At 24.2% G+C, this 26,194-nt stretch overlaps 3 protein-coding genes across 12 annotated transcripts in view; 1 reads left to right on the top strand and 2 right to left on the bottom strand.

Annotated features, from left to right (window-relative positions):
• LOC112683387 (uncharacterized protein MAL13P1.304-like) overlaps positions 1 to 1,212 on the bottom strand; it is a 37,198-nt gene extending 35,986 nt beyond the window's left edge. For both annotated transcript variants that reach the window (XM_025554412.1, XM_025554414.1), the window contains exon 1: positions 1,129 to 1,212. The gene's annotated coding sequence lies outside the window, so the exon portion shown is untranslated. The remainder of the gene's footprint in view (positions 1 to 1,128) is intronic.
• LOC112683388 (ELAV-like protein 3) lies at positions 970 to 13,510 on the bottom strand. Of its 9 annotated transcripts, none has more exons than XM_025554420.1 (10): positions 13,324 to 13,510; positions 11,610 to 11,917; positions 9,260 to 9,274; positions 7,773 to 7,876; positions 7,519 to 7,672; positions 7,394 to 7,435; positions 6,573 to 6,819; positions 3,020 to 3,061; positions 1,437 to 1,747; positions 970 to 1,292 (listed from the first exon to the last, which is right to left on the bottom strand). In XM_025554420.1, the coding sequence occupies exons 2-10, from the start codon at positions 11,827 to 11,829 to the stop codon at positions 1,234 to 1,236; spliced, it is 1,194 nt and encodes a 397-aa protein (XP_025410205.1). In that variant the 5' UTR covers positions 11,830 to 11,917; positions 13,324 to 13,510; the 3' UTR covers positions 970 to 1,233. The 9 variants fall into 9 exon arrangements, with proteins under 9 accessions (XP_025410205.1, XP_025410203.1, XP_025410207.1 ...); XM_025554418.1 differs by having other exon boundaries at positions 971 to 1,292; positions 6,573 to 6,831; XM_025554415.1 differs by having other exon boundaries at positions 972 to 1,292; positions 6,573 to 6,831; positions 7,394 to 7,456; positions 7,528 to 7,672.
• A 128-nt stretch (positions 13,511 to 13,638) lies between these two features.
• Positions 13,639 to 18,175, top strand: LOC112683391. Its single transcript, XM_025554427.1, has 2 exons — positions 13,639 to 13,706; positions 17,684 to 18,175. The coding sequence occupies exons 1-2, from the start codon at positions 13,692 to 13,694 to the stop codon at positions 17,999 to 18,001; spliced, it is 333 nt and encodes a 110-aa protein (XP_025410212.1). The 5' UTR covers positions 13,639 to 13,691; the 3' UTR covers positions 18,002 to 18,175.
• The last annotated feature ends 8,019 nt before the right edge of the window (positions 18,176 to 26,194 follow it).

Below are 26,194 nucleotides of genomic sequence, written 5' to 3'. Positions count from 1 at the left end.
ATTACCCTGTGAATATTAACTTTTCATTAATCATCTCCAATAAGTCCACCTGTTATTATATTGTGTACTACAATCTGTATGTTTGAGATGTAGGTATATATTTTTATTTCAAGCAATGTTATATTGCATACTGTTCATTGAGATCAATAATCACACCGGTTTATGTGCAAGTAAAACTTAACCAAATAATTCGGTTAGGTACTTGCACAGTCATGTACAAGCAAAAATTTAAACAAATGTTCTTAATATTATATAGGTACGTTAGAAAAATTGACTTGATTTTATCAGAATTATTAGTAAATGCAAAATGAATAAGTTTTTGTGATTAGTAGTAATTAATAAATATTAGTTCAAACTACATTGTATTAGATTCTCACTCTCAATAAGTTATATTTTTAACAGTTGTCAATCAAAAATGTAAGAATTAATTTTGAAAAATAATGAAAAATTTTCAGAAATAGTAGTATGAATTTTTGAACAGAAGGGAATAAGTTATGTATAATTAAGTACACAGAATATATTATTTTACTTGTACCTAATAGCGTAAGAATGAGTAAAAAAGTAAAAATATTACATTGACTTAAATATAGTTTTTCTTGGACATTATGTTGAATGGTAAATATATTATTCACCTAAATTTAATAAATACAAATGAATTTATAATTAAATAAACACACTTACATTGTTATGTACACACATAATACACGCACACATACAAATGGAATAATAGCAACAAAAGAAAAAGAAAATATTAATAAATTATTAACGAATTTAAATTTAAAATATATAATATTAGGAATATCTTAGACTAGCAACGTTAAATAGAACAGAACACTATCAGTCAACATGCTTGCGCAATTATTATTTAAATCTGTTCCAAAAGTAAAACAAAGAAAAAAGGGAAATTTATAGTATAAGATAGGTATCAATAATGATTATATTGCACAAACATTAACAAAAATGTTATAGGTAATATTAACATTTTTTTAGGAAAAAAAAAATTATAATTTGTATATTATTTATAATATGCATTGAAAAGTGTTTATTTTGATAACGTTATTATGGTGCACGCGATTTAATTTAAATGTATCTAACATAAAATATAATTAATAAATTAACATAATTTACCTTCTTTAGACATGTTAATATCAGTGAATTTGCAAGTCGGTTAAAGATGTTTTAGAAGGAAGAATTATGTAAACATATGAAAACATTTGAAGATTGATGAAATCATTAACAGTCAGTTAATGAATCAGCAAGAGACATTAATAAACTGGATGCATCTCCTTTGCCTAAAAAAAAAACATAAAAATAACATATAAACTATTACAATACTGTCATTACATATACCATGTATAACTTTTGCATAAAACTATGAACACCCATAACAAATTTAATTTTATATTAATTGATATATAAATAACTGCCATTTTTACCTTTATTAGTTTTAAATGATACTTGAAGTACACGGTTGCCTAACGTGTATCCATTAAGAGATTGAATAGCAACTACTGCTTCATCATAATTTGTCATAGTGACAAACCCAAATCCTTTACATTTATTTGTTTGTAAATCTCTGATAACTTTTACGCTTTGTACAGCACCAAATGGACCAAAGAGTTGCCATAAAACATTTTCCTCGGTCTCAGGTGCCAAGTTATACACAAATATGCACCAACCAGATCCATTCATAGAATTACCAGGTAACATGGAATTTGCTAACAGATCGCCAGCTAATGGTGAATATCTAAAATTAAACAATTTATAATTTAATGAACTATTTTACATATATCATATAAAAATTATTAAAATCTTTAAACTGATATAATAAAATATTTTTAATGGTAATAGTTATTGAATAGTGATAATTATAGGAATTTACTTGTTCACTTAAGTATTTTTAGTTTAAATCAAAAACTTAAAAAATAAATATTTAATTATATTAGAAACAACTTATTAAATAAAAGAATACATTTTATGGGCTATAATTATCACTATTAATTTTTTATATTTTACTTTTAAATACATTTAAATTAGAACTAGAATATTTTTCATATAAAGATATAAACTATACATTTTAATTTAAAAATGAATAAAGATGTTATATTTAATTAAATATATTTAAAAATAAATGATAAACAATATATAAACAGAATCAATAATATACAATTATTTTTAAAAAATGCATGATAATAAATCATACATATAAGTGCATTATAATTTTAACTAAAATAAATAAAAAACAATACGAGTATTTAATATTTGTAATGATTATTTATTTCAGACAAATTATAATAATAATTACTATAATAGGAATATTTTATAACTCCTATAACTTCTTTAATTAGTAAAATTAATATAATTTAATATGAATACTCTGTATACTAATTATAATAAATAAATTCTGAAATGATTAGATTTTATTAAGTTAATTATTTTAATAATTAAAAATACTAGGGGTGGAATTCGCTGTTTAAAATGATCAACTTTCATTTTCATTGAATATATTTAGGTGATAAATTAATATATTATAAAAGGTCTCTCTAGGCTCTATATCATGCTTATTTTCAATTTTGTTTACTGCGGTCAGTATTATTTGTCACATCAAAGTTAAAAAAAAAATGTATGTCTAACAAATTAATAAAACAAAAATATTTATACATTTTTATTTTCAACTGATGATAAAATAAATATAAAAGCTTAAAACACTTTACATGATTTAAATAAGACAGACACAATAACAAAATACCTAGTAAAACAAGTTAAAAAATATAGAGAAATATACATAAATTTCAAAGTATTTTATTTTTATAATATTTACTAATATATCTAAATATTTTATATATTTAACTAAATTCCTTAAGTACTGCTCTACATATTAAAGTAATACTAAGTATCATTAATTTTAAATTGAATTACTTTTACCATTTTGTTTCTTTTAGTTTAAATAATGCATATTTTTCCAATAAATATATTTTAAATTTAAGATTAGAAGTGTTATAAAATAAACAATACTGACCTCTGTAAGCCTTTGTTTATGGCTAGCATGGTCTTTCCAGTGCTAAAACAAAATAAAATTAAAATAAATAAATGTATGTTTATTTATTTATACCAACAATAAAATCTATGTAAAATAAATTGTACAACGAGCGGCAGCTTTAATAATTGTTCTATTTCAATGATAAAAATAAAAAAAATGTCATTGTAGATGTCAATCTATTAAGAAGTTATTTGATGCAATAATGAAAAAATAAGTATAAACAAACAAACAAGACAAAAAGGTAGAAAAAAGTTGTTTTTTATAACATATTATTTAAATAATAATACTGGGTTATTAATATAAGTCAAAAATTTAATATTCTAGTAAATCAATCAAACAAATATTAAATTTGAATAGAGAAGTAATTCTGTTTTCTACTGTCATTCAACTAATTTTGATAAATAATTTATATATATATATATATATACGAGATAGAAATATGTTCATAAATATTAATTTAAATACATTTTAAAATGATGAAGAGTATTAAATAAAAAGAATCAACAATAAATAAATAAATAAATAAATAGTTGAATTCAGTAGTACAGACAAAATAATTTATTCATATTAAAAATAAAAATCTTTTCATCAAATTAAATAATGTTAAACTACATGCATATCATGGAAAAATTCTATGTACCCCTTCTTTTGAATATAAAACATGAGATTTGTTTTGCTATGTTCTACGTACACAAATAAGATTACCATGTTTTTTTTTCAATTCAAAATATTTCTTCCTACCAGCAATTTAGAGTGCTCATCAGCACCAAATACAAATAATTGGAAATATATTACCTATGCCATCTCGTGATACATCAATCCATTGGTTATTAATTACACTTTGTTATCCAGGAATGGTATGAACAATTTCTCCTCTCCATTCATTGAGTTATTGAGTTTTGAAAAGTCTTAATTTACTAAGAATTTTATTTTGACTAATTTTTATAACTATCAAAATAATGTTAATTTAAATACTATTTTGACCATCATCCGTACAGGAATTTTTGGAGAAGGAGTGAATTATAATTACATGTTTTATTTAAAATATGATTAATGATTTAAAATTATATAATTTAATAAATTATTAAAAAATGATCAAATTTAACACTTCAATTTTAGTCCTTCAGCTTGATTATCGAAATGTTGATCATCATGACAATAACTCAGCTAAGTAGGTCAATTGAAGAGAAATACTAATTTATATTAAAACTATCGTAAAACTGGAACTGAATCCTCCTAGCCCTAAAAATTGTGTTAGAACTTGTAATATACTTTAAATATAAAGATTTTTAATTATTTATAAGTAATTAAGTAATTAATAAATTAATTGAAAATTTACCAACAGAATAATAATATTTTAAAATATGTATGTATATCACAAAATAAAATAAAAAATATTAGATAAAATATCATTTTTTAGAAACTAATTGTATTCAAATGATAAATCTTCCATAAAATATAAATATTGATAAAATAATTATGTCAATCAATAATAAAAAAAAAAATTACTAAAACTAACACTGAAAAATTATGTTAATATAGTTGATTTCTTTGTTTGTTAAACTATTTGTATTATTTAACAGACTATTTGTAAAAATACAATAATAATGTTTATTGTAAAATTATATTATTTTTATAAATAAAAAAAACATTACAATGATCAAATTTTCAATACTTCAAAAAGTTCCTAAAAATTACTTTTAGGCTATGTACATTTATATATTAGTTAATGTAAATAATGTGCAATCAAATAATATTAATGTTAAAAACAAAACTATTTATAAGCTGCCACACTTTGTAAAATGAAAAAACAAAACAAAACAAAAGACTAAATTAAAATATTTTCTAAAAGTTTATTGATAATAAAGAATTAATTAAAAACATACTGGTAATCACTAGTTAATAAAAATTTAAATAATCAGGAAAATGTATGTCTTGTAATAATATAATTATGTAAAAATAACAAAGGGTGGGTAAATGTATACATTATAATAAAATATAAAATATGACCATCATTTTAATATTTACAGCACAAAAAAATTGTACTTTTGTTAAATGAGCAGTTTTAAGATATTATTCAAATACGATAAACATGTAAATAGAGCTCAGAGGTTCAGTATACAGTCAGATGACAGTTATCTGTTGAACAATACAAGATACCATTAAACATATTGAAAATAAAATTTAAATATAAACAACTACATTTTAATGTAAAGAAGAAATATTTATATAAATATGTAAAGGTTGACTTTACACTGTAATAAAAAAAAAAGTATTATTATAATTTTGTTAATTATAATCAATATGAAATATTTAAAAACATATTACTTTTCTTGTTTAAATTATTATTTTTATTTTTCAATATATATATTCTAATAAACCATAGTAAAAGTGCATTAAAATTAATTTAAAAGTTATTTCAACTAATCAACACATACTTACTGAAGTGAAAATCATTAATTTAATAGAAAATTGAATGTTTTTTTTTTTTTTTTTTAATAAAATTGATAAATTTAACTTATTTGAATTATCCTCGATTATTTGATAAAAATTAAGCAATTAATATAATTATTTTTCGAAACATTTTATTAAAAATATAAAATGAAATAAATGATATTTTTTATGTATGATACATTTATGATTAATATTTTAAACAAAAATATGATACATTGTTATATGATATATATATAGTAATATATTATTTTTTTTATTAAAACAATAGTAATTGTAAATTGGGTATAGTAATTTAAATTTTTAATATTAACTTAATTTATATAATTGCCAAATTTTAAATAAGAATGTTATTACATCTGCCTATAAAAACTGGTATTGAATTATGAAAGTATTCGATATATTTAAAACCTTAGTATGCCACTTTTAATCATGCTAGAATATGAATGTGAACTCAACAAAGCATTTTTTTCAATATTGGGGATGATAAAGTAAATTAAAAATCTTAGTTTGAAAAGTTGATCTTTATTTTGAACAAAATGCTAACTAGAGAATTTAATATTTAAAACATATTACTAACTACAATCATAATTTAGCTAATTAGCACCTGAGAGACCATTAAGAAAAATTGTTTTGGAAATATGTAATAAACCAATAAAATAAGAAAATGTATAAAAAAAATGTACAAAGCAATAATAAACAAAATATAAAATATGGAAATAAAAGTCATTTAATTTATTAAATTGAATCTCATATATTTTATACATCAATAAGAAAATATTGTCTATATTTTATTTTTTGATTTATTACAATTTCCCCACAAATAAAAGAAAAACTTATTTTTTAAATAATTAGTATTGTTACATAATTTCAATATTTTTATTAAAATGTAGTATATTGTTGTTAATTCATATGTTTAGAAAACTATTAAATGTAATATATTTTTCCTTTTTATTTAACCAAATTATTATTTAAATTTTTCTAATAGCAATCTTATTGAATAAATGGAACATTTTAAATTTTAATGAACTGATTCTAATAATATCATTGTAAAACAAATGAAGAGAAGAAATGGTCATACCTGGATAAAGGGGAGAGTGGAATATACCTGAAGCGCCCAGTAGGGTGATGAATAGGGCCAGCAGCAAACCTCCGTGCACCTTGAGGAGTTAAATAAGCTGCTAATGCAGGAACCGCTTTATTGCTACTAGGATTGTTAGCGAACTTCACAGTAATTGATTCTGTAGAACCTTTGGGAACAGTTCCATTTAATTCTTGAATAGCTCGTTCAGCTTCAATTCTTTGATCAAATCTTATAAAACCAACACCTTTTGAAATTGCTAAAAAGAAATTGTAGTAAATAAAATGTATAACACATTTGACCGCTTAAATGAATTAAGTTGTCAAAATGAAAAAGACAAAGTTGATTTATTAAAAAAAAAAATTAAATAAATATTTAAAGAAAATATATTAGTTCTAAAATTTTGGTAATAGTTTTTTTTTATAATATTTGCATGTTTAAATTAATATTAATTAGATTTGTTTAAACCATAACAAAAAAGTAATACTCAATAAAAAAAAAAAAAAATTCACAAGAATTAAACCTACTATTTATATTGAAAAAATAAGTTATAATAATATTTAATTTCACAATTACACTTATAACAATAATTTCAACTTAGTATTAAAATATTTTATCCAATTCTTGTTCAATATAAAGAAACAACTTCTGTAACCTACTCCAAAAAGAAAGTTTTTTATTTTAAACACTTAATAATGATACATATAATAGGTTAGAAAAAAGTTTGTTTGAATATTGTAATTTTTTTGCTGAATCAGTTTTTCTAATCCATATTATATAGTTTATACAATTTATTGATCATATAAAAATCAATAACTTACACGGCGAATGATCTCCTCCAGTATTTCCCACAAACTGTCGCACTGTGAACATATCAGTCATATTTCTTCCATTAGAATATTTCAATACAAATAATATTATTTCAAAAATATGAAACTAAACTCATCAGTCATATTATCACATAAAATTCTTGATGTTATTATTCGACCATATGGACTAAATAAATTTTCAAGGTCTTGTTGTGTCATATGTTTTGGAAGACCACTGACATATAAATTAGCCCCTTTGATTGCTTCACTACTAGGTCTTGCAAAAGATACCTTATTACAAAAATAAATTAATAATAGGTACAATTATTTAAACATACTAGTAGATTAATAAATTGATTTTATAGATTTAATTAACTATTATTTAATATACCTTAATTGTTTTATTTTGTAATCTTAATCCATTTAAAGTATTAATTGCTTTTTCTGCATCCTCTGGTCGATGGTAGTTAACAAAACCATAACCTAAACTTTGACCTGTACAAATAATATTTAATTTTATCATATAAAAATATTAATAATTCAATGAAATATATTAAATACATATATTAGTGTATTGGGTAACTAATATTTTATGAACTAAAATATACCATGCATAGTATATGTATGTATGTTAATGTTTCAACATTAATATTTGTACGATTGAAAAGTAATATTTATTTAATTATAAAGTAGTACAATTTAAACAATTAAGTTGAGGAGTAGCGGGCTGAAGATAAGTTAGATGATGTATGAATAATATTTTTAAAATGAGTAAATGAGTTGAATGATGAAATATTTTTTTTTTTTTTTTTTTTGATACTTAATCAACAAACATATTTGATGTATATTGTAAACATAATTTTAAATGGGTTTAAATACACTAATAAGATTTTAGTGCAAAAAACTGATGAGTCTATGAACATATAATTAAATCTTTGTGGACAGGATACACATTGAGTACTTAATACAACACTATTTAATATTATTAATTATAATTTATGTTATAAATAATAAATCAATCACCTACACATGAGCATGTTAAAAAATTAAAAATCAAAAATGATTGATAGAAAATTACGATCTTATAAAAGTTATATGTTAATTTGAGTATAATATTCTGATGAGTAAGAACTTAGTAGATGTAAAACAAAAAAAATTAATCATTTATATGATTTTGTTCAGTCCATAAAATTATTTAAATAATTACATTTAATGTGGTAAAGTTGGAGTAAGTTAATTAAAAAAATGCAATTTTAGAGAATAAACAATAACTAAAATAAAAAAAAAGTTATATTATTTTCAAGTTGTGATTTTTATTTTGAATTCTTAATTATTATTTTTACAACTTTTAATTTACCAAAATAAAGATATTAACATTTATTTAATTTAATTTTTCCTACAAACTGAAATATACAAGTAAGTATATACCTACATATTTATTTTAATATTCATGGAAAGTACTCAGTTATATTTATAGTAGGGATACAGCTTAAACCTGATGAACATCAATTTTTCATTAATAACAAAACTAAAACTCATATGATATATTTATATATTTTATATGTATTATATCCTAATTTATTTTAAAAAGAGCACCACAATGTTTTACTAGAAAATTTACTTTTAGTAGAATAAAAGCTATGAACTTTGGTAATCATGTATTAAATTACATTTAGTGTGTATTATATCTTATTCTAATTTATCATGACTTGGTTTTAATTAAAATACGATAGTTCAGTTTAATATATTAATTTATATTGAGCAAATAGTCATAAATATATATAAATATTAAATTTTCAAATGAAACACGATTACATAACCTAGTTTAAAATTAATAAAATCAATATTAAGAGCTAACAAGGATTTACATTACAGTACCTGATGGAAGAGATCCTGTTGTGAAAATGCATGAAAAAATAAAAACACTTATTATTCATCTGATGCCATTAGGCACATAAAGTAAATTCCTTCTACAAATAAAATATTTTACTCATTTGAAAAATGTTTATTGTTTAATTATAATACTCTAAAAATTAAATATAACTTGTTTTGTTTAAATAGCACATACAAATTCATTTTTTAAATACAAAATGCAAAATTTAGTTAATTTATAAAGTTTAATAATACATTTGTAAATAATTATCAAACGTATTTAGTGATCAAAAAAGTACAGTTAAAACTGTTCTCATAATTATTAAGGTAATAATCAGTATTCATACTTTTCAAAAGCAGTCTAGAAATATTATACTACCTAAAGTAATTAAATTAATATTTTACATTTATTGGTGGTATTGTCATTTGTTAAATTCTTAAGAATACAAATATTTCACACATAGGCACATTTTATAAACACACCACAATGCTGTATAGTTGTATTATTGAAATTATATTTTTTTACAACGATAAATCATTTTAAGACATTTTAAAGACATTTTTTTATAATGATAAAAAAATTATTTACTTGAAATACTTATCAAAATTATTTGTTTAAAATATTACAAATGATTAAACAATTTCCAATAGGGAAAAACTAAATCATTAAAAATATATAATAAAGTTATAAGTGACAATATAAAAACAAAAAAAATTATTTGAAATTAATTATGTATGAATTTTTTATGAATTATACATGTCTCCATCAGGTACAATGTATTAATAAAAAAATTGATTTAGTTTATAAACATTTATTAATTCAACTATATATATAAGAAAAGAGATGATTATAAATATAACAAAGCATCTGATTTGTAAGCTCAAGAATAGAGACAAATTAAATAATAATAAATTGATTAATAATAATTCATCATTAATAATAAATAATAAATCAATACAAATTTATTCTACAACAGTAATAAATAAGTATAGTTTTTAATAATTAAAGTAGGTTCTTTGTGTAATAGATAAAAATTATACTATTGGGGTAAAATTGATTAATCAAATGTTTAATCTCCTTCTATAATTATTATAGACTGAAAAAAATGTAATAATTTACAGTAGATACTTACAAAAACAATAATTACATTAGGATAATAAATAATAATCATTAGATTACATTTGTTTCAGATTATGTTGTGAAATATATATAATACACACCCATATGATTTTAAATCAATGTAATGGCAATAAAATCATATAAATGGATGATTGTTTGTTATATGACCATTTGAATAAGCTTTAGATAAATTTTAGAACATATTATTTAATAACAAAAATTATTTATTTTGAAAACAATATTTGATTTTATATATATATATATATATATCTTAGACACAAAATATATCGGCCTAATTAATCATGAAACTTTGGTAAAATTAGTTTAATAACAACAATATTATAAATTCCCATTACATACATACATACATTAAGCATATAACTATATAATTAACAATTTTAAATTAATAATTTATTTTCAATATTTTATTATTTATTATTAATTATGATAAAATTACACTATAAATTTAATGAAACTTTATACAACAAATGTTTTACATAAATTTATAAATATCAACTAGTCCATTTTTTTTAATTGTATTATTGTATACCTATGTTCTATCCTAAGCCAATTAATTTGTAACATATATTGCAAAATAGAGTGAATATTGTACACAGATATCTTAATTATTATTATTCATGCATCATGCAAATTTATTATTATATATAATTAAAAATTTAAGTTTTAAATATAAGATGAATTAATCTATTATAAAACATAAAGAATATTATATCTTATGGGTGATATGTGGTATATTTTTTATTTTAAAATGAGATAGAATGATCTAAAAATTAATTAACATTTACAAAATAAATTTTTTTATAAAAAACAAAAATGTATGTGACTTTCTTTATATTTGAAGAACAAGTTAAATGAAAAATACATCTATCAAAAGTACATTTTTCGAAAAAATAACAAATAATAAAAATGTATATTTCATACAAATCATTTGGCAGATGTAAGTTAAGAATTTTGTTAGTATAATAATTAAAACCATTTAATTTACCTTAGTTTAATTTCTTATTGAAGAATATTAAAATCATTTAATTTATATAATTATTTACGGCACCATTATAGCATGTTTTAACTTTTATTTAATTTACAAGGTATAAAAGACAATTAAGAATGGGTTCTTAATGTTTTATAAATTAGTATTACAATTTACAATTGTTTAGTTTATATTAGGAACATATCTCATATTTAATATAAATATAAAATAAAAATGGCACTGCTTACCTGTAACTTTATCTCTAATAAGTTTACAACTTTCAACTTCACCAATTGAAGAAAATAGTGATCTAATTTCTTCTTGAGTCATGGTTTGAGGTAAGTAATTTACAATAAGGTTAGTTTTGCTTTCTTCATTTAAAGAATTTCCTTGTGAAGCATGAGAATTTGTACTTGAGGTGTGTATTGAACCATTATGTGGTAGTGAATCCATTCCGTTTTGCATCATATTGAAATTATTTTATTTTTTTGAATTCGTTGATAAACTTTTGTTTTTAGCAAACAAATGAAATTAACCAAAACAAAAACAATGTATTCTGAAACATAATCAAATCAAAAATATTTAGTATTTGAGCTAAATATAATATTCATATTAAAATATAAATATTATTGTTTTGCTAGATACTTATATTACATAAAATATAAATGTTATATTAATTATGGAATACTTAAAGATATTAAAAATTGTTTGTTTAAACAATATGATGTACATTATTATAAATATTAACCGCATAAGAGCATCTATACATAGATATTTATTTTTAATAATGAAAAATGATTTAAAATGATTAACAATATTCATATAATTAAAAGGTGGTCCATTTTTATTTTTTTTATTAATGCTTTAATCTCTATTGCTTGACTTTATTCACTTCATCAATCCAACACATTTTACAACCCCCTTTAAATTAATACATCTCTAATATTAATGTATTTTTTTTAATTCATTAAAATATTATATACTTTGAAGTATTATTATTAAATTATTTTTTTTATAATGTCCCTAAAACAAGGTTTGTATTTACATTTTTCAACAATGTGATAAATCTTAATTATGTTCATATTTAGCAATGATAAAGATCAATAAATCTAATTTAAATTGGACAAAAAGTATGGCTTTAACTTTTTTTACTACATAAGCTTAATATTTTTATTTATAAGACAATGTACATTGGTCGTTTTATTATTGTTAACAATTTTTGAAGAAAACAAAGGGTACTATTAGAATACAAATTATGGCCAGCAGAATAATATGTACTTTTTAAATTACTATGCAACTACATCAATGAAAAAGGTAAATAAATAGACAATAACAATTTCAAATGGGTGAACAATAATCATAATGAATAATATAACTTGTTCATGTATTTACAAATAAATAAGTAAGAGTTAATTGATTGGTGGCATAGGCATTAACTGGGAGTGGCTTGGGGGGAAACTGCCCCCTATAATAAAATAGGAGGGGCAAAGCCCCTTCTGACATTTAACATACCTTGTTTTAAAATAAGTATAAAACAGCTAGTTACAGTTATTACTAAAACATTTTTTTTTTTTTAAATCTTAATTTTAAATTTTCGTTTATCTTACATAATGTTAGAAAATGAATAATTTTATATAATAATATGTAGCTAGTAAAGCGACGTTTAGTCTCAGACACCATTTTCGTTAGATATGTAATTATATTTTTGCCCCCCCCCCCTAATAAATTTCCAAGTTACGCCTATGATTGGTGGGATCAAACGTCAAATGGGACCAAGGACCAAGAACCAATATTATTCTAAAAAAATCAAGATTTCGTTATCACTTGATACCTTACAGAACGATGATGTTGAAACGAGAGATGGCGAGGAGGGGTAAAGAGCATACAAATAAAACAAATAGTAATAATAATAATAATAATAATATTAATAATAACCATCATCAATAGTCATTTAATTATTACCTAAAACTACGCAGCCGACTTAACAGCTGACTAGCCAATAACATTTTTCAAATGAATACGTGACGCGAACTACAAACCCGATGACCTCGGTGGAAACGGACGACAGACACATTTTTGCGTAACGTATAAAAAAATTATTGCACTAAATGAAGATGAAAAAGAAATAAAAAGAGAATCGAGAAGAACGAACAGAAAAGAATGAGATGGAAATGGGAAGAAAGAGAGAGAGCGACTAAGCAAGTGAGACGGATAGAGAATAGTCGCGCACGAGTAGTGGTGAGATTGGGACGGACCAGTGGGAGGTGGTGAGCGGGGTGGCATCGGTATTGAAAAACAAAGAAAACGCGATTTTAACAGGTGCACACTTTATGTGCTATATTCAGGTAAAGTCTTTTGAAAACCGTTAAGTATGTTTAATAATCGTTAAAATAATATAACAATATTACTACAGACGTATGTGTGTGTGTTTATAATATATTTTTATTTATTACAATATTTCTATTAAATGTATAGTCGTGTAAAATGTTTTATACATGTATTGTACATTATATTAATAAATAATTACGTATTTTATCGTGAATGTGAACGTGTTAATTATAAACTGGCTGATACAATATTATAATTATTAATTTTTGAGTTAATAAAATTCTGTGTGATTGGTGTTTGGGTGTACGTAAGAAAACACACACACACACACATAAATACACAAACATAATGCGCTTAAGTAAGACGTTAACCGCAGCTCGTATGTATGAATACTGTGCGTGTGTGCGTCGTCGATCACATGGTGATAAGGAAGTTATGGTACGGCACATTAGTGAGGGTGGGGGAACCGAGCCCGACTGATCAGACGTCGTCGTGAAGATATGTCGTATGTTCCGACGACAAACGTCACCGGTGAAAATTTACGAAATTCCTTTTGGCCCTACAATACCGTCAGCTTCGACGCTCATCCTCTCTCCTTCGACACCGAAAACTATGCTACTTCCGCCGACGGTGGGTCCTGTGACGCGTGAACGAAAGCCGTGATCTTCACGCGCCGGGCTACGGTCACACCAGCGGCGCCGAACCTTTCCTATATCACTGGGGTAGACCCTACTAATGGGTTAGTACCCATACACTCACCAAAAAAATCATAATTAAACAGCAAGTATCGTACACATGTGAACTACGAGTGTTTACTATCTAGTAATTGCACACTGTTATAGAATATTTTATCATACAATAATAACAATAATATATCTAACACTCATTAAATCACCTGTCCCAATCACCACCTAAAAAAAATTCTAGGGTATTTATTCCGTTTTCCATACGTGTTCGGTGCCACTGGATCACACGGTACTTGCAGCTGTCCGGGTGCATGTAACCAACACACCACCCGCACAGTCTATGCTTCTCTACGTATGTTACCTCACAACCGTCCACACTCTCATTTTCGTCCATAACTTACTGATATTAGAAATGTTTAAAAATCCGTGTTTGTTATCTTTTAAGTGCACACCTACGTTTATCTTCAAAATGTATGTATAACATGAGAAAAAATTAAAACTCAAAAATACTTGGAAAACTATTAACGGCGTACATTTTTTAACCGCAACCCCGTGCACTTCGATTACAAGTTTTTTTTTCAATTATTTGTTAACTCTATTAATCTTATCGCTCGTTTCTTGATCGGTTCGTTGAATTTTTTGATAGTGCCCGAATAGATTTGTTATGCACGTGATGCGAAAAAATGCACTCTAACAACCGTATTATTCATACAAAATCTAATGTCAGAGGCGTTCGACGAGATTTCATGACTGCATAAAATACGCCGTGCTCATAAATCATAATTAAAGACGTTGGTCTAAAATTCGGAATCGTGGTTCAGCGTTTTACACGAAAGCGCACATAGGCGTGTTTCGAATACCCGTAAATTTCCTTAAAATACATTGTACGAACACGGCAAACCTTTCATGTAGGCCTGCCGAGTGGTGGCAATCCAAGAAAACATATTTTTAGTGAATTTTCTCCCACTCAAATAGCAATGACGCACCACCACACGAGACCTCCGCGAATATTTGAGTTCGACGGCCACTACTACACGCCTAAATCAGTCCCCAAGTATAAATAATATTTATTTTCTGTTTATACATGTATTGAGATTTATAATACTATATCGCATATCTATTTTTTTCCTTCTCAAGATTCTTGCCAAATGTTTTTTGTTTAGTTTTGAGTGACAAATCAAACATTTGTTATCTAGTTATATTTAATTATATTTATTATCCGATTGATGAAAAAATTGCAAAAAAATAGTAATTAATTAATAGGCCAAATCAAAAAAACGTTCGTGTCACATTTTTTTCGAATAATTATTAGTATAAAAGCTAAACAAGATATTATTAATTTTTAATTATTTCAATAAAATTAAGCAATTAATCACCTACCTTAAATAATAAAATATGAGGTATAAGTATTATTTTAACAACTTAATAGGTATAATAATATGATATTTCAAATAAAGAAATTAAATTTTGTAATAGTATCTATTCAACACTTATCCGTATATATACATAACAAACATATGGTATTTATGTATTAATTTAATATTTAATACAAAGAAAGTAATCCCAAAATATTAACATATTGAAATTTTGTTATCATTACACAAATTAGTTAAAATATCAAAAAATTTTATAATATAAATGTTCAGTAAACTAAAAATAAAATTGGACATATGGAACAATCTGACGAAGTAAAAATAATTTGATCCTGTCTATAGGACCAATGCAATGTTCTATTCTAAAACATTTTTATAATGATTTTTTATTTTCTTTCTAATAATATAATTCGAACCAAAAGGGTGTAAAGTGCATTTTACCTTGAGTCTCATTGATTTAGTGCACAGAAAAACTGAGCTAATATCTTTTCATTTATTTATTTTATTATTGTATACTAATTTATAAAATAAAATATTTGCGAAAATGAACTATTGTAGGACATATAAGTACAACCAATGAGCTAAATAATTTGAACTTTAAAAAAAATACTCATTTTAAGAATTAATATAAGCACCTAATCAAACATTTTATTTCAAACTTTTATAAGAATTGCTGAGTAAAAATTGAAATATTGCATCGGACTAGAATGTAAATGAACGGTAACTTTATATTTTATATTTTTATTCAATTTTATAATATGATAGAAGTAATTCTGATGAAGTGTTTTCACTTGTTTCATAATGTATGTATTACTTATATTATGCTATTACTAAGTTAAGTGTAAAAATATAATAATGTAAATATCATATAATAACCAATATAGACGTTAGGTCAAGTATGCTGTCCAGTCTCAATTCATTGGTACGAAAAATTAATCGAGATTTAGAAAAAAAATCTTTTATTATTTTGGTCTGAACTAAAAGATTGAATAATGAAATCTAATGATCCATTGCACATGCATTTTTCTGCGTTAACGTAGTTTTTGATGATAAGAAACAAAACGGAATAGGCAACTCATGAATTTTCCACGTTTTTATTCTTTATAATTATTTATTTTAAATATCATTTAAGACTTAAAAAAAAAAAAAAATGTAAAAAAAAATAGAAACTTCACGGTTTATGTTTATGCAGAATTGCACATGTGCAATAGGTCATTAGATTTCACAATTCAGTATTTTAGTCATTATATTATGTTATATTTTATATAATTTTAATATTTTTTTTTATATTATTTTATATTATTTTTTTAGTTTATATTATTAATTTTATATTGTGTTATAATGGAATATGTGAAAATGCGCGCGAGTGTTAACACTGTCGCTTTTTAATTTATTCCTTTTCATCGGCATTCTACCGTAATCTCCAAACAATGTTAACAACTTAATACCCAGCTAATCGCCCATATATATATACTTTGTTAATATTGCTTCAGAGTTTACGGTAGAATGCCGATGAAAAGGAATAAATTAATAATCGACAATATTAACACTCGCGCGCGTTTTCACATATTCCATTATAACACAATATAAAATTAATAATATAAAATAATATAAAAAAATAATACAATACGTACATTTCTCCCGTTCGTTAAAACGTACCCTTCACATTTACATACGTACGTACACGTTTATAGCCCTGTCCACTGCATATGGTTTAAATACACGGTCGCCAGTGCTACTAACTACGCGAACATGACGCATATATTGTACACGAATAATATGATACACTCGTTTTAAATATTTCAACAACGAAAAACGAACGCGGTCGTGTATGACGAAGGGGCGCGCACCTTGCGTTTCCGTAATACACGCACCACCGCGGCGCGACGTTATTGATTTTTTAACCGTGCGCGGAACGCGAAATGTTTTTCGCAGATTTCCAACGCTCTCCCGGCGGCGCACCGTCACCACCACCACCGCCCTCAATACCATCACTATCGCTACCGCCCGTTTGCAAACAGGCCCGTCAAAGGAAACAACGGGGTGGCTATCCGCGGTGGTTCAATAAACGGCTGCAGCCAGGGGCGTATTTATACTGTACATTATATTGCCGACTACAAACATGATACAACTCCGGTCCGCGGTGCTTTGGTGAACAACAAAATTAGTCCTCGTAGGAACGCACGACTACGCACGAGCACTAATGAATTACAAACAATGACTGATTTAATCGATTTTTCAAATCTGTGTTGAATTTTTTTTTTTCGTATTTCCTTATAAAAATATTAAGACTTTATCTTAAAATGTATGAAAGTTAAACTGATCGAATACACCGTCATATGCATTGTATCACTGATAACTTTAATCTATGTACACGTCTTTCGATTTATTAAAAATTTTTTTTAAGATAAAAATGTTGAGACCAAAACTCTGAATCCATCATTTTTCATGCCATATACTAATTTCTACTTATATAAATCTAACATTTTGAATTTTACCGGTTAGAAAATATATTTTTAATGAAAAACGTGAATATTGTAATAAAAACAAATTGTTAACCAACCTTAACTAACTTTATAAACGGTAAATATCCATTTCAACGAAAAAATGGAATTGTTTGGGTTTTGCTTAGTACGGCAGTATACTATACGAGTACATGCCCGTAAGCAAGTACTCGCGCCTCTTTTAACTCGGTTATTTTGATATGTTGCATTCATATTTTATCTAAATTTTTCACACGAATCTTCAAATATCTGTAAGTGTATCCTCGAAGTACACAATATGAATTATAGACAATCGCACGACCCGTGTCGGGTTACCCTACAGGCAAAATTAGTAGGTGGATTGTGGATTGAAAAATTTTAGGGACGACGGAAAATGTGCTGGTCTTAAAACAAATTATATACATATATAACTATATTATATTATACTACATTATAGGTATTAAACATTAAATTATTAAATAACTGAAATGGTTTCGATCAACTCGAATTTTTATTATTAGTGAAATATGAATTGGATAAAAAATTTCTTCTTGCATGACCAATTTTGTATGACAAACTAAACAAATGTAATTCGACATTCACTTCGGAGAGTGAATGAAGTAGTTTTTGGCAGTAAAGACAAACTAAATACTATTTATTTTTCCGTGTTGGATCAACTTAGATTGAAACTGGAAATTACACTTTCTGGATATTCAAAAATGAACGATAAATTCAATTTTTCATCAACATAGACAAGAAGTCATACCGATAATATTTTTCAAGAAGCCGAAAATCTTCAACAATTTTATGAAACGGACAATGATAAAAACACATTTACAAGATACAAGATACAAATACAACTGAAAAAAAACAACCAAATCAAAGTTTTTTTTATATTTTTTCGAATCGAAACCAGAATTTAGAATAACTATTTCCAAATGTGATCATCACTTTAAAAATATACTCATGTAAGACAATTACTAATTGTGTAGCAAAACGATTGTTTTCGTATCTCAGAAAAACTAAAATGTATTTAAAATCTATTAGTGGCAATATCAGTTAAATTATTTAGTTCTTTTGTGAATTAAATCAGAATTAGTGTCGACAATTGACTTTCAACGCATAATTAACACATTTATTAAACATCAAAATCCGAACAAAAATACTGTAATCATTGTATCGTATTTTAATATTAAATTCAATTTAAAATAATAAAAATTATTTGATTAACAATATCTTTACATACTCGTATTTTGTTTTTTGAAAAAAAATGTTTGAAAATGAAATAGCGGCAATTGTGCAATTGTGTAGGCGGAAAATTACTTAATTTGCCACTGCACACGACTATTATTAATATATTATATATTCAATGCAAGTATTCCGAACGACTGAAAAACTTCTAATTGATTTATGAAACATTTATTTTCAAGTGACAGCTTACCCACCATTATTTATAAACAAATATTTTAATGAATAAGTAGCAAAATTTGTTTGGAAAATAAAATGTTCAGGTCATTTATAGATTTGATAATTTTAAAATACAAATGTTTTGATTTTTTTCTTTGAACTCATTGATTCAATTTGTAAAATATAGGTAACAAATGGATTTTATGTTTTGTTGCATGTATTATATATGTATACATATAGCGTGGTTATACTTGCTACAATAAAAATGTTCTGTGAAACACGATTATTTTTTGACGTATGTATTTTAGGGCGGAAAATATTATTTTTTTGTAAAATTGTGAAAAATAAACAGAAAATATATTTTACACGCTATATATTTTATTAGTTGTAAAATAGCTATTTTACGACCAGTATGAAAAAATGTCTGGTTATAAGAAAATTAACGACTATAACCTCTGTTTCATCAAAACACCTTAGTAGTGTTGATGCAGCGGCGATCGATATTAAATCCACCATGGATATATAATTATGAAAATAAAAAAAAAGCAGTAATAAAAAAGAAATTAGTAAAGCCAGATTCTTCCTTAATATAAGTGTGCAAGGTTAGGATCAGGAGGAGGTCCAGGGTGATACATGATATTAATTTGAATAAAAAAAGATTAAATCTTTTTCTGTTTTATTTTTAACCAAATATCAAAAGTTGAAATCTAAATTTATTAAAATTACAATATACATATTATGGACCCTTCCCGAAAAAAATTTCTCGATTCGGCCTTGTAAGTGTGTACTATAAAATGTAATATAAAATACATTTCAACATCCTATTTTAATTTTCCGAGGTAAGCAGAAAAAAACATTTGGTTACATGCTTTTAATTATTCGAAAATTTTTAAATGAAATCTGTAATGTCGGAAAAAATTAAACGATTAAAAAAAACTTATTAATAAGTCCTGAAAATCATAAACTACCTATGTAGTTTAACAAAAATATTATGACGAGTTTAAAATTTTATTCTATTATCAGAAATATAATTTGTTATTATTTTTTAATTAAATTGTCTTCAGAATACTCTCGGTGATAAATAGTTTATTTTTATGTAATTTTATGTAAATCTGTTTTGAAGTTAAAGGAATGTCAAACGGATATTGAAAGATTTCTATTAAAGGAAATTTGAAATCCCAGAAAATGGGTAATTCGTGCGCCACTATGCATAAGCCCAATTGCTGTAGAGCATATTCGTTATACATACTAATAATAGATTACTAGATATTCATTGAATGCGTTAAAAAATTCCATATAAGTAAAAATAAAAAAAATAAAGCTTCTAAAAAGACAATTTGTCATGATCTGAATGATAAAATATAGATTTTTGTTTAAAAATCAATACTTAGTTATTAATTTATCCGTTGGAAGCGTATTTTTATATTGTTTTATTTGAGACCCAATGTATATTTTGCCTACACTGAATAACACTTTACCTAACAAAAAACAATTTTTATTATATTAAAATTATTGAAAAATGATTATTACTTTCGAACTTTATAGTCAAATTGTGTTTACTTAACAGTAAATAGTAATCATGAAATGTTAAAACCTAAATTGAATGTATATACATTTATAGCTATAATTTGTATATAGAAACTCATCAATAATTCATAAGAACTTTTAACAGTCAATATTACTGGTAGACATTTGTAAAATATTTTACAATTTTATCAAATATTATAACTTTAAATTAGAGCATTATAATTTATACTTGTATATAATAATATAGACAATTGATTAAAAACTTAAAATCATGACATAACATTAAAACTAATCTAATTACGTTTTGTAAATAATTATGTGTATTAACTTTTCGAAACTGATTTAATGATTTTTAAATGAGAATTAATTTTTATTTCAAAACTAAAATAAATGTAAATATTTATTTTATATAAATTTATTTTTATTTTTTCAATAAACGATGTTATCTACTATCGTGATTTACTTATGTATATTTATTTATACATTTAAACTAAATAATTAAATTTTCAAAATTATGAATAATTGCGACACTTTTTTATAAATTTAGCATCAATTTACAGTTTACAAAAGTTTAAATAATTATCAAAATTATTATTAAATTTGTTAACTTTTTTGTTGAAAAACTCAGTTTTTAATTAGTCTCAGTCCCTCCAATAAACATTAAGTTTAAATGTAATTAATAATAAAAAATAAAAAAAATAATTTATTCCAAAAAGCCATTATAACTAAAGTAATAAAATTAAGATTAAAAAAGTTGGAAATTTAAGTGGACTGTTATGTTGTAAAATGTGTACCTATATCTAATATTTAATTTCTGACATACTACGTTCGAATGAACTTATTAATTAATCTCGCTTGTCTTATATCAGTCATAGAATATTATTTATTATTGAGTATGAACATTTTAGTACAATAGACATAATTAAGTATACTAATATATAGTGGTAGACTGAGACCCTCAAGACCTGTGGTGGGTATACATTTTGTAAACTAGCAAACAAGCGACTCATGTTACAATGACAAATGTAGCTTGAGGCTCAAACATAACATCTCTGGAGGGTATGAGTGAGTATGACCAACTACCCTCTCTATAGTGATCTGCACGTTCCGCAATTTTAGGAACTGGACTAGACTGAAAAAATAATATAATCTGTTAGAGCGGATAAACAATTTTAACTAAAAAGATGTCGGACTGTGAAAATTTTGAGTTATACCACATATTGATAATTGGTATAAACTGCTTGTAGATCACTCAAAAACTGATAATATATAGTACATAGAAAATTAAATATTACATTGTAGATATATTTGCAGGATACTTAAGTTCTTCCGTGTCGCCCTTACCATAACAAGAATAATTGCAACCGTTGTTCTTGAAATTATTTTCGATAATAATTATTAGTTGATACCTTGAAAAGCTCTAAGATATATACTTAAAAATTACATAAAACAACGGCGCAGGAGTAAAATATTGATTCCCATAATAATTTACATGTTATTAATTTAATAAATAATGTCTTTAAAATTTAAAATCATTGTTCAATGGATTATAAACGAGCTTTGATCGCTTAGTTGGAACCGATCGAACCGATCTGATTATATTTTTGAAAATTAACTGAGTTGAAATGATTATAGTATAAGCAAGGATCAGACCGAAATCTTTCATAAAAATAGAATCGAACAGAACCAATTCTTCACCTATTTTTATAAATACGACCAGACCAGACCGGACCATATAGAACACTACCGCTCTGTTAGTTCGCCTTTGCTAGTATACATTGTGGTAAATTTAAGTGTTGACTTTTAAATTTAGTACAAGTAAATAGTCGGAATGTTCATCAAGAATTTTATAATTTTATTACTGGCTCTTCAATATTAAACATTTTACTAGCAACTTTCTGTTGTATAAAATATCGAAAGTATAAAAAAATAAATGTTATCAATTTTAAAATAAAATTACAATATGTTTATTTGTATTTATATTCATTACTTGTGAATTAATAACCAAAGAATTCCCACGAGATATAATTTAAGATTAATTACATGAATGCATGAAACAATTTACTCACAAATAAACTCATTTTAAATATATCTAGTATATATGATTCTCGTGTAGGTACTCGGAAATTACTTACTGACAAATGGGCAACACACGAATTGCATCCCGAAAAAAAATTTGATAAATGGGTACACGAATTTTATTCGTTTTAATCTGAACGACTACAAGAATTGCGTCCGGTTTTATTTAAACGATTACCTACACGAAATTATTTTTTTTGGCCTCCCATTTTTAAAATTAGATGATGTAGAGGATTGTTTTACTAACGATACTGTATCAATTTTACCCGAAGATGTAAGAGTATAAAAACTTTCCGATTATATATTAAATAAATACATAAAGCCTGATTGTGACCACCCACTTTCTGTGTGAGCAATGTATTCATGTTCTATAATTCGAACTACGAATAGTTGTGAAGCTTTCCTATCAATGTTTAATAGTATGTTTTACTCAGAACACCTGAATATATTTCAATTCATAGATATTTTAAATATGTATCAAAAAAAAAAACTTACATTAAACAACGAAGTATTCATATAACTAAAAACAGACAGATGATGATATATATGATATATATGGCAAACTATGAAAGTGGCCAATTAACCCATTTTGATTATATTTAAGTTTTTACCAGTTTTTTTAATTTTATATTAATAATTTTTTTTTTATTGTTTATTTTAATTATTATATTACGTTCCTATAATTAAAACCTACATTTTTTTGTTTTACTTATTTCTAATTGCATAACAACAATAAAAATCAATAATAATAATATTTTTAACCTACCGATAGTCATAATTTGCAAACGACAGTCCTAAGTTTGTACGAAATGGAGAGGAAAATAATGTTTTTACGTTGGGACGCAATTCATGCGCAGTGGACAAATGAATATAGTATTATGGATGTCTTTTTTTATTTACAGGTATGACATGTATTATAAACCAGATGGAAAATAAATTATATCATTTATAGCTACTACACTGCAGAGAAATTTTATTTTATTATTCATATATTAATATTTTAAATTAAATTATTGATGTATAAATTATATATTTATTCATTTTTGTAAATTTACTCATACATATGATGTATATATTATGCATACAAAAAAATAGAATTCATTACCGAGTTTAAATATTCATATTTACTTTTAGATTGACCGATCAAAACGCCATATATAATAAAAAAATGAAGGTTGCTATGGTAACTATAAATTAACCACAATTGTTTTTTATGTTGATATGTTATGTTTAAAAGTTGCTTATTATACTTTATTTTTCTTCAAATAAAATAAAATTTGTTATATTAATTCAAATTTAAATTGAAACTTAATTATTTATAGCAATATGCCGATGTACTGCACACTTGTTTCAATAATAATATTAATATTATATTTATTTATTTAAAATACTTACGGATCATAACACACATAATATATTAAATTAACAATGTTTATTAGTAAAAATAACTAAACCTAAATACTAATACTAATACTAATTATAGTATTATTAAATATAGCAATCAACGGTATAAATATAAAACAAATATTAATAAATATTCAAAATGAATCAATACGTATTGATTTGGATCATTTGAATTTAGACTAAACTATTGAGCTTTAAATTAATTTGGACAAGTTGCTAACGCGTATTAATGTATTTTATTGGTAGTAATTAAATTTATTAAGGTCACTCATCAATCGTGTTTAAAGTTTTTTTCGTATCATTAATTATTTTAGTTATTTTCAACTAAAATAAAAATTATAACTATTGTACATTTGAAATGTAAATTTATGCTTTAAATATATTTCTTAAAATTAGGTAGTTAAGTATATAGGTGGTTGTTTGTTGATACTTGGAATCGATTGTTATTAATATTAAATAGTATAAATTAACTGTTTAAAAACTTTAATTATGAATTATAATTATTTAATCTCGAAAAGGATATAGTATAGGCGTGGTTCTATTCAATTATATATCAAATTAAGGTTGATATTGAGTTTACCATAATACATATATTAAATTAAATTAAAGTTAATTGAAATAAATATATTTATAAGTCATAAGGAATAAATGTGTTTTAGTTCAAATGTAAGTATACACAGAAAGTCTCTAGGGAGTGATTTCAAATAATAAAATGAGGAGTATTAAATTTTCCGTTCACAATAAAATATTAGTAATCGTTATTATTTTTATTCTTTAAATATTATTATTCGAAAAAATAAATAATCACTCTTAAAACTATGGAATTATGCCTATATGGCCACTATGCCTCTTATTTTATTAATCAAGTATTTAACAATTACAATAATCCTCGACGGTTAGTTGATTCATAACGGATAAATTAACAAATTATTTATTTAAATTAGAAATGTATTTTATATGTATCTTTAATCATACTTGTTTATTTGGAGTTAATAGCCTGATTCTAGTAAAATTGATGTACAGGAATGAAAACAAGTCAATTAGAACATATCTATTGCAAGTTAGCGCATGGGAATGAAATATAATAGATGTCTAACTTTGGCAACCACATTTGTGCAATAAACAAATTGAACATTGTTAAGTTGAAAAATGTTTAGTATCTACTTAAATATAAAGTCTTATTTTGAACAATCTTACAATTTTATTTCTACAGATTGAGTTAAAAATTTTAAACGAACAAAACAAATAGATTATAGATATTTATATAAATATTCTGTATGATTTCGGTTAGTTAACTACATTATGTGTTATTATTTCAGGTTGATTATGTTGGTTATGTTTGAAAACTTTGATCGTCCAGCATACAACTAATTGGTTCCCTATACTTCCATAGCTATTTCATTAGGTAACTGAATGAATTTGGAGTAAGTTCTTGAATATAAAATATACAACTATTCTTTTTTATTACACTATATTTGTATGTACCTCATAATTATACATAACTGTAAAATTTGGTCGAAGCTATCACTTACATTTACCAATATAT

This window comes from Sipha flava, unplaced genomic scaffold (assembly GCF_003268045.1).
Source record: "Sipha flava isolate LNK unplaced genomic scaffold, YSA_version1 225_pilon_pilon, whole genome shotgun sequence".
NCBI lineage: Eukaryota > Metazoa > Arthropoda > Insecta > Hemiptera > Aphididae > Sipha > Sipha flava.
Note: the sequence above shows the minus strand (reverse complement) of the source record. Positions and strands in the feature narration are given on the sequence as shown.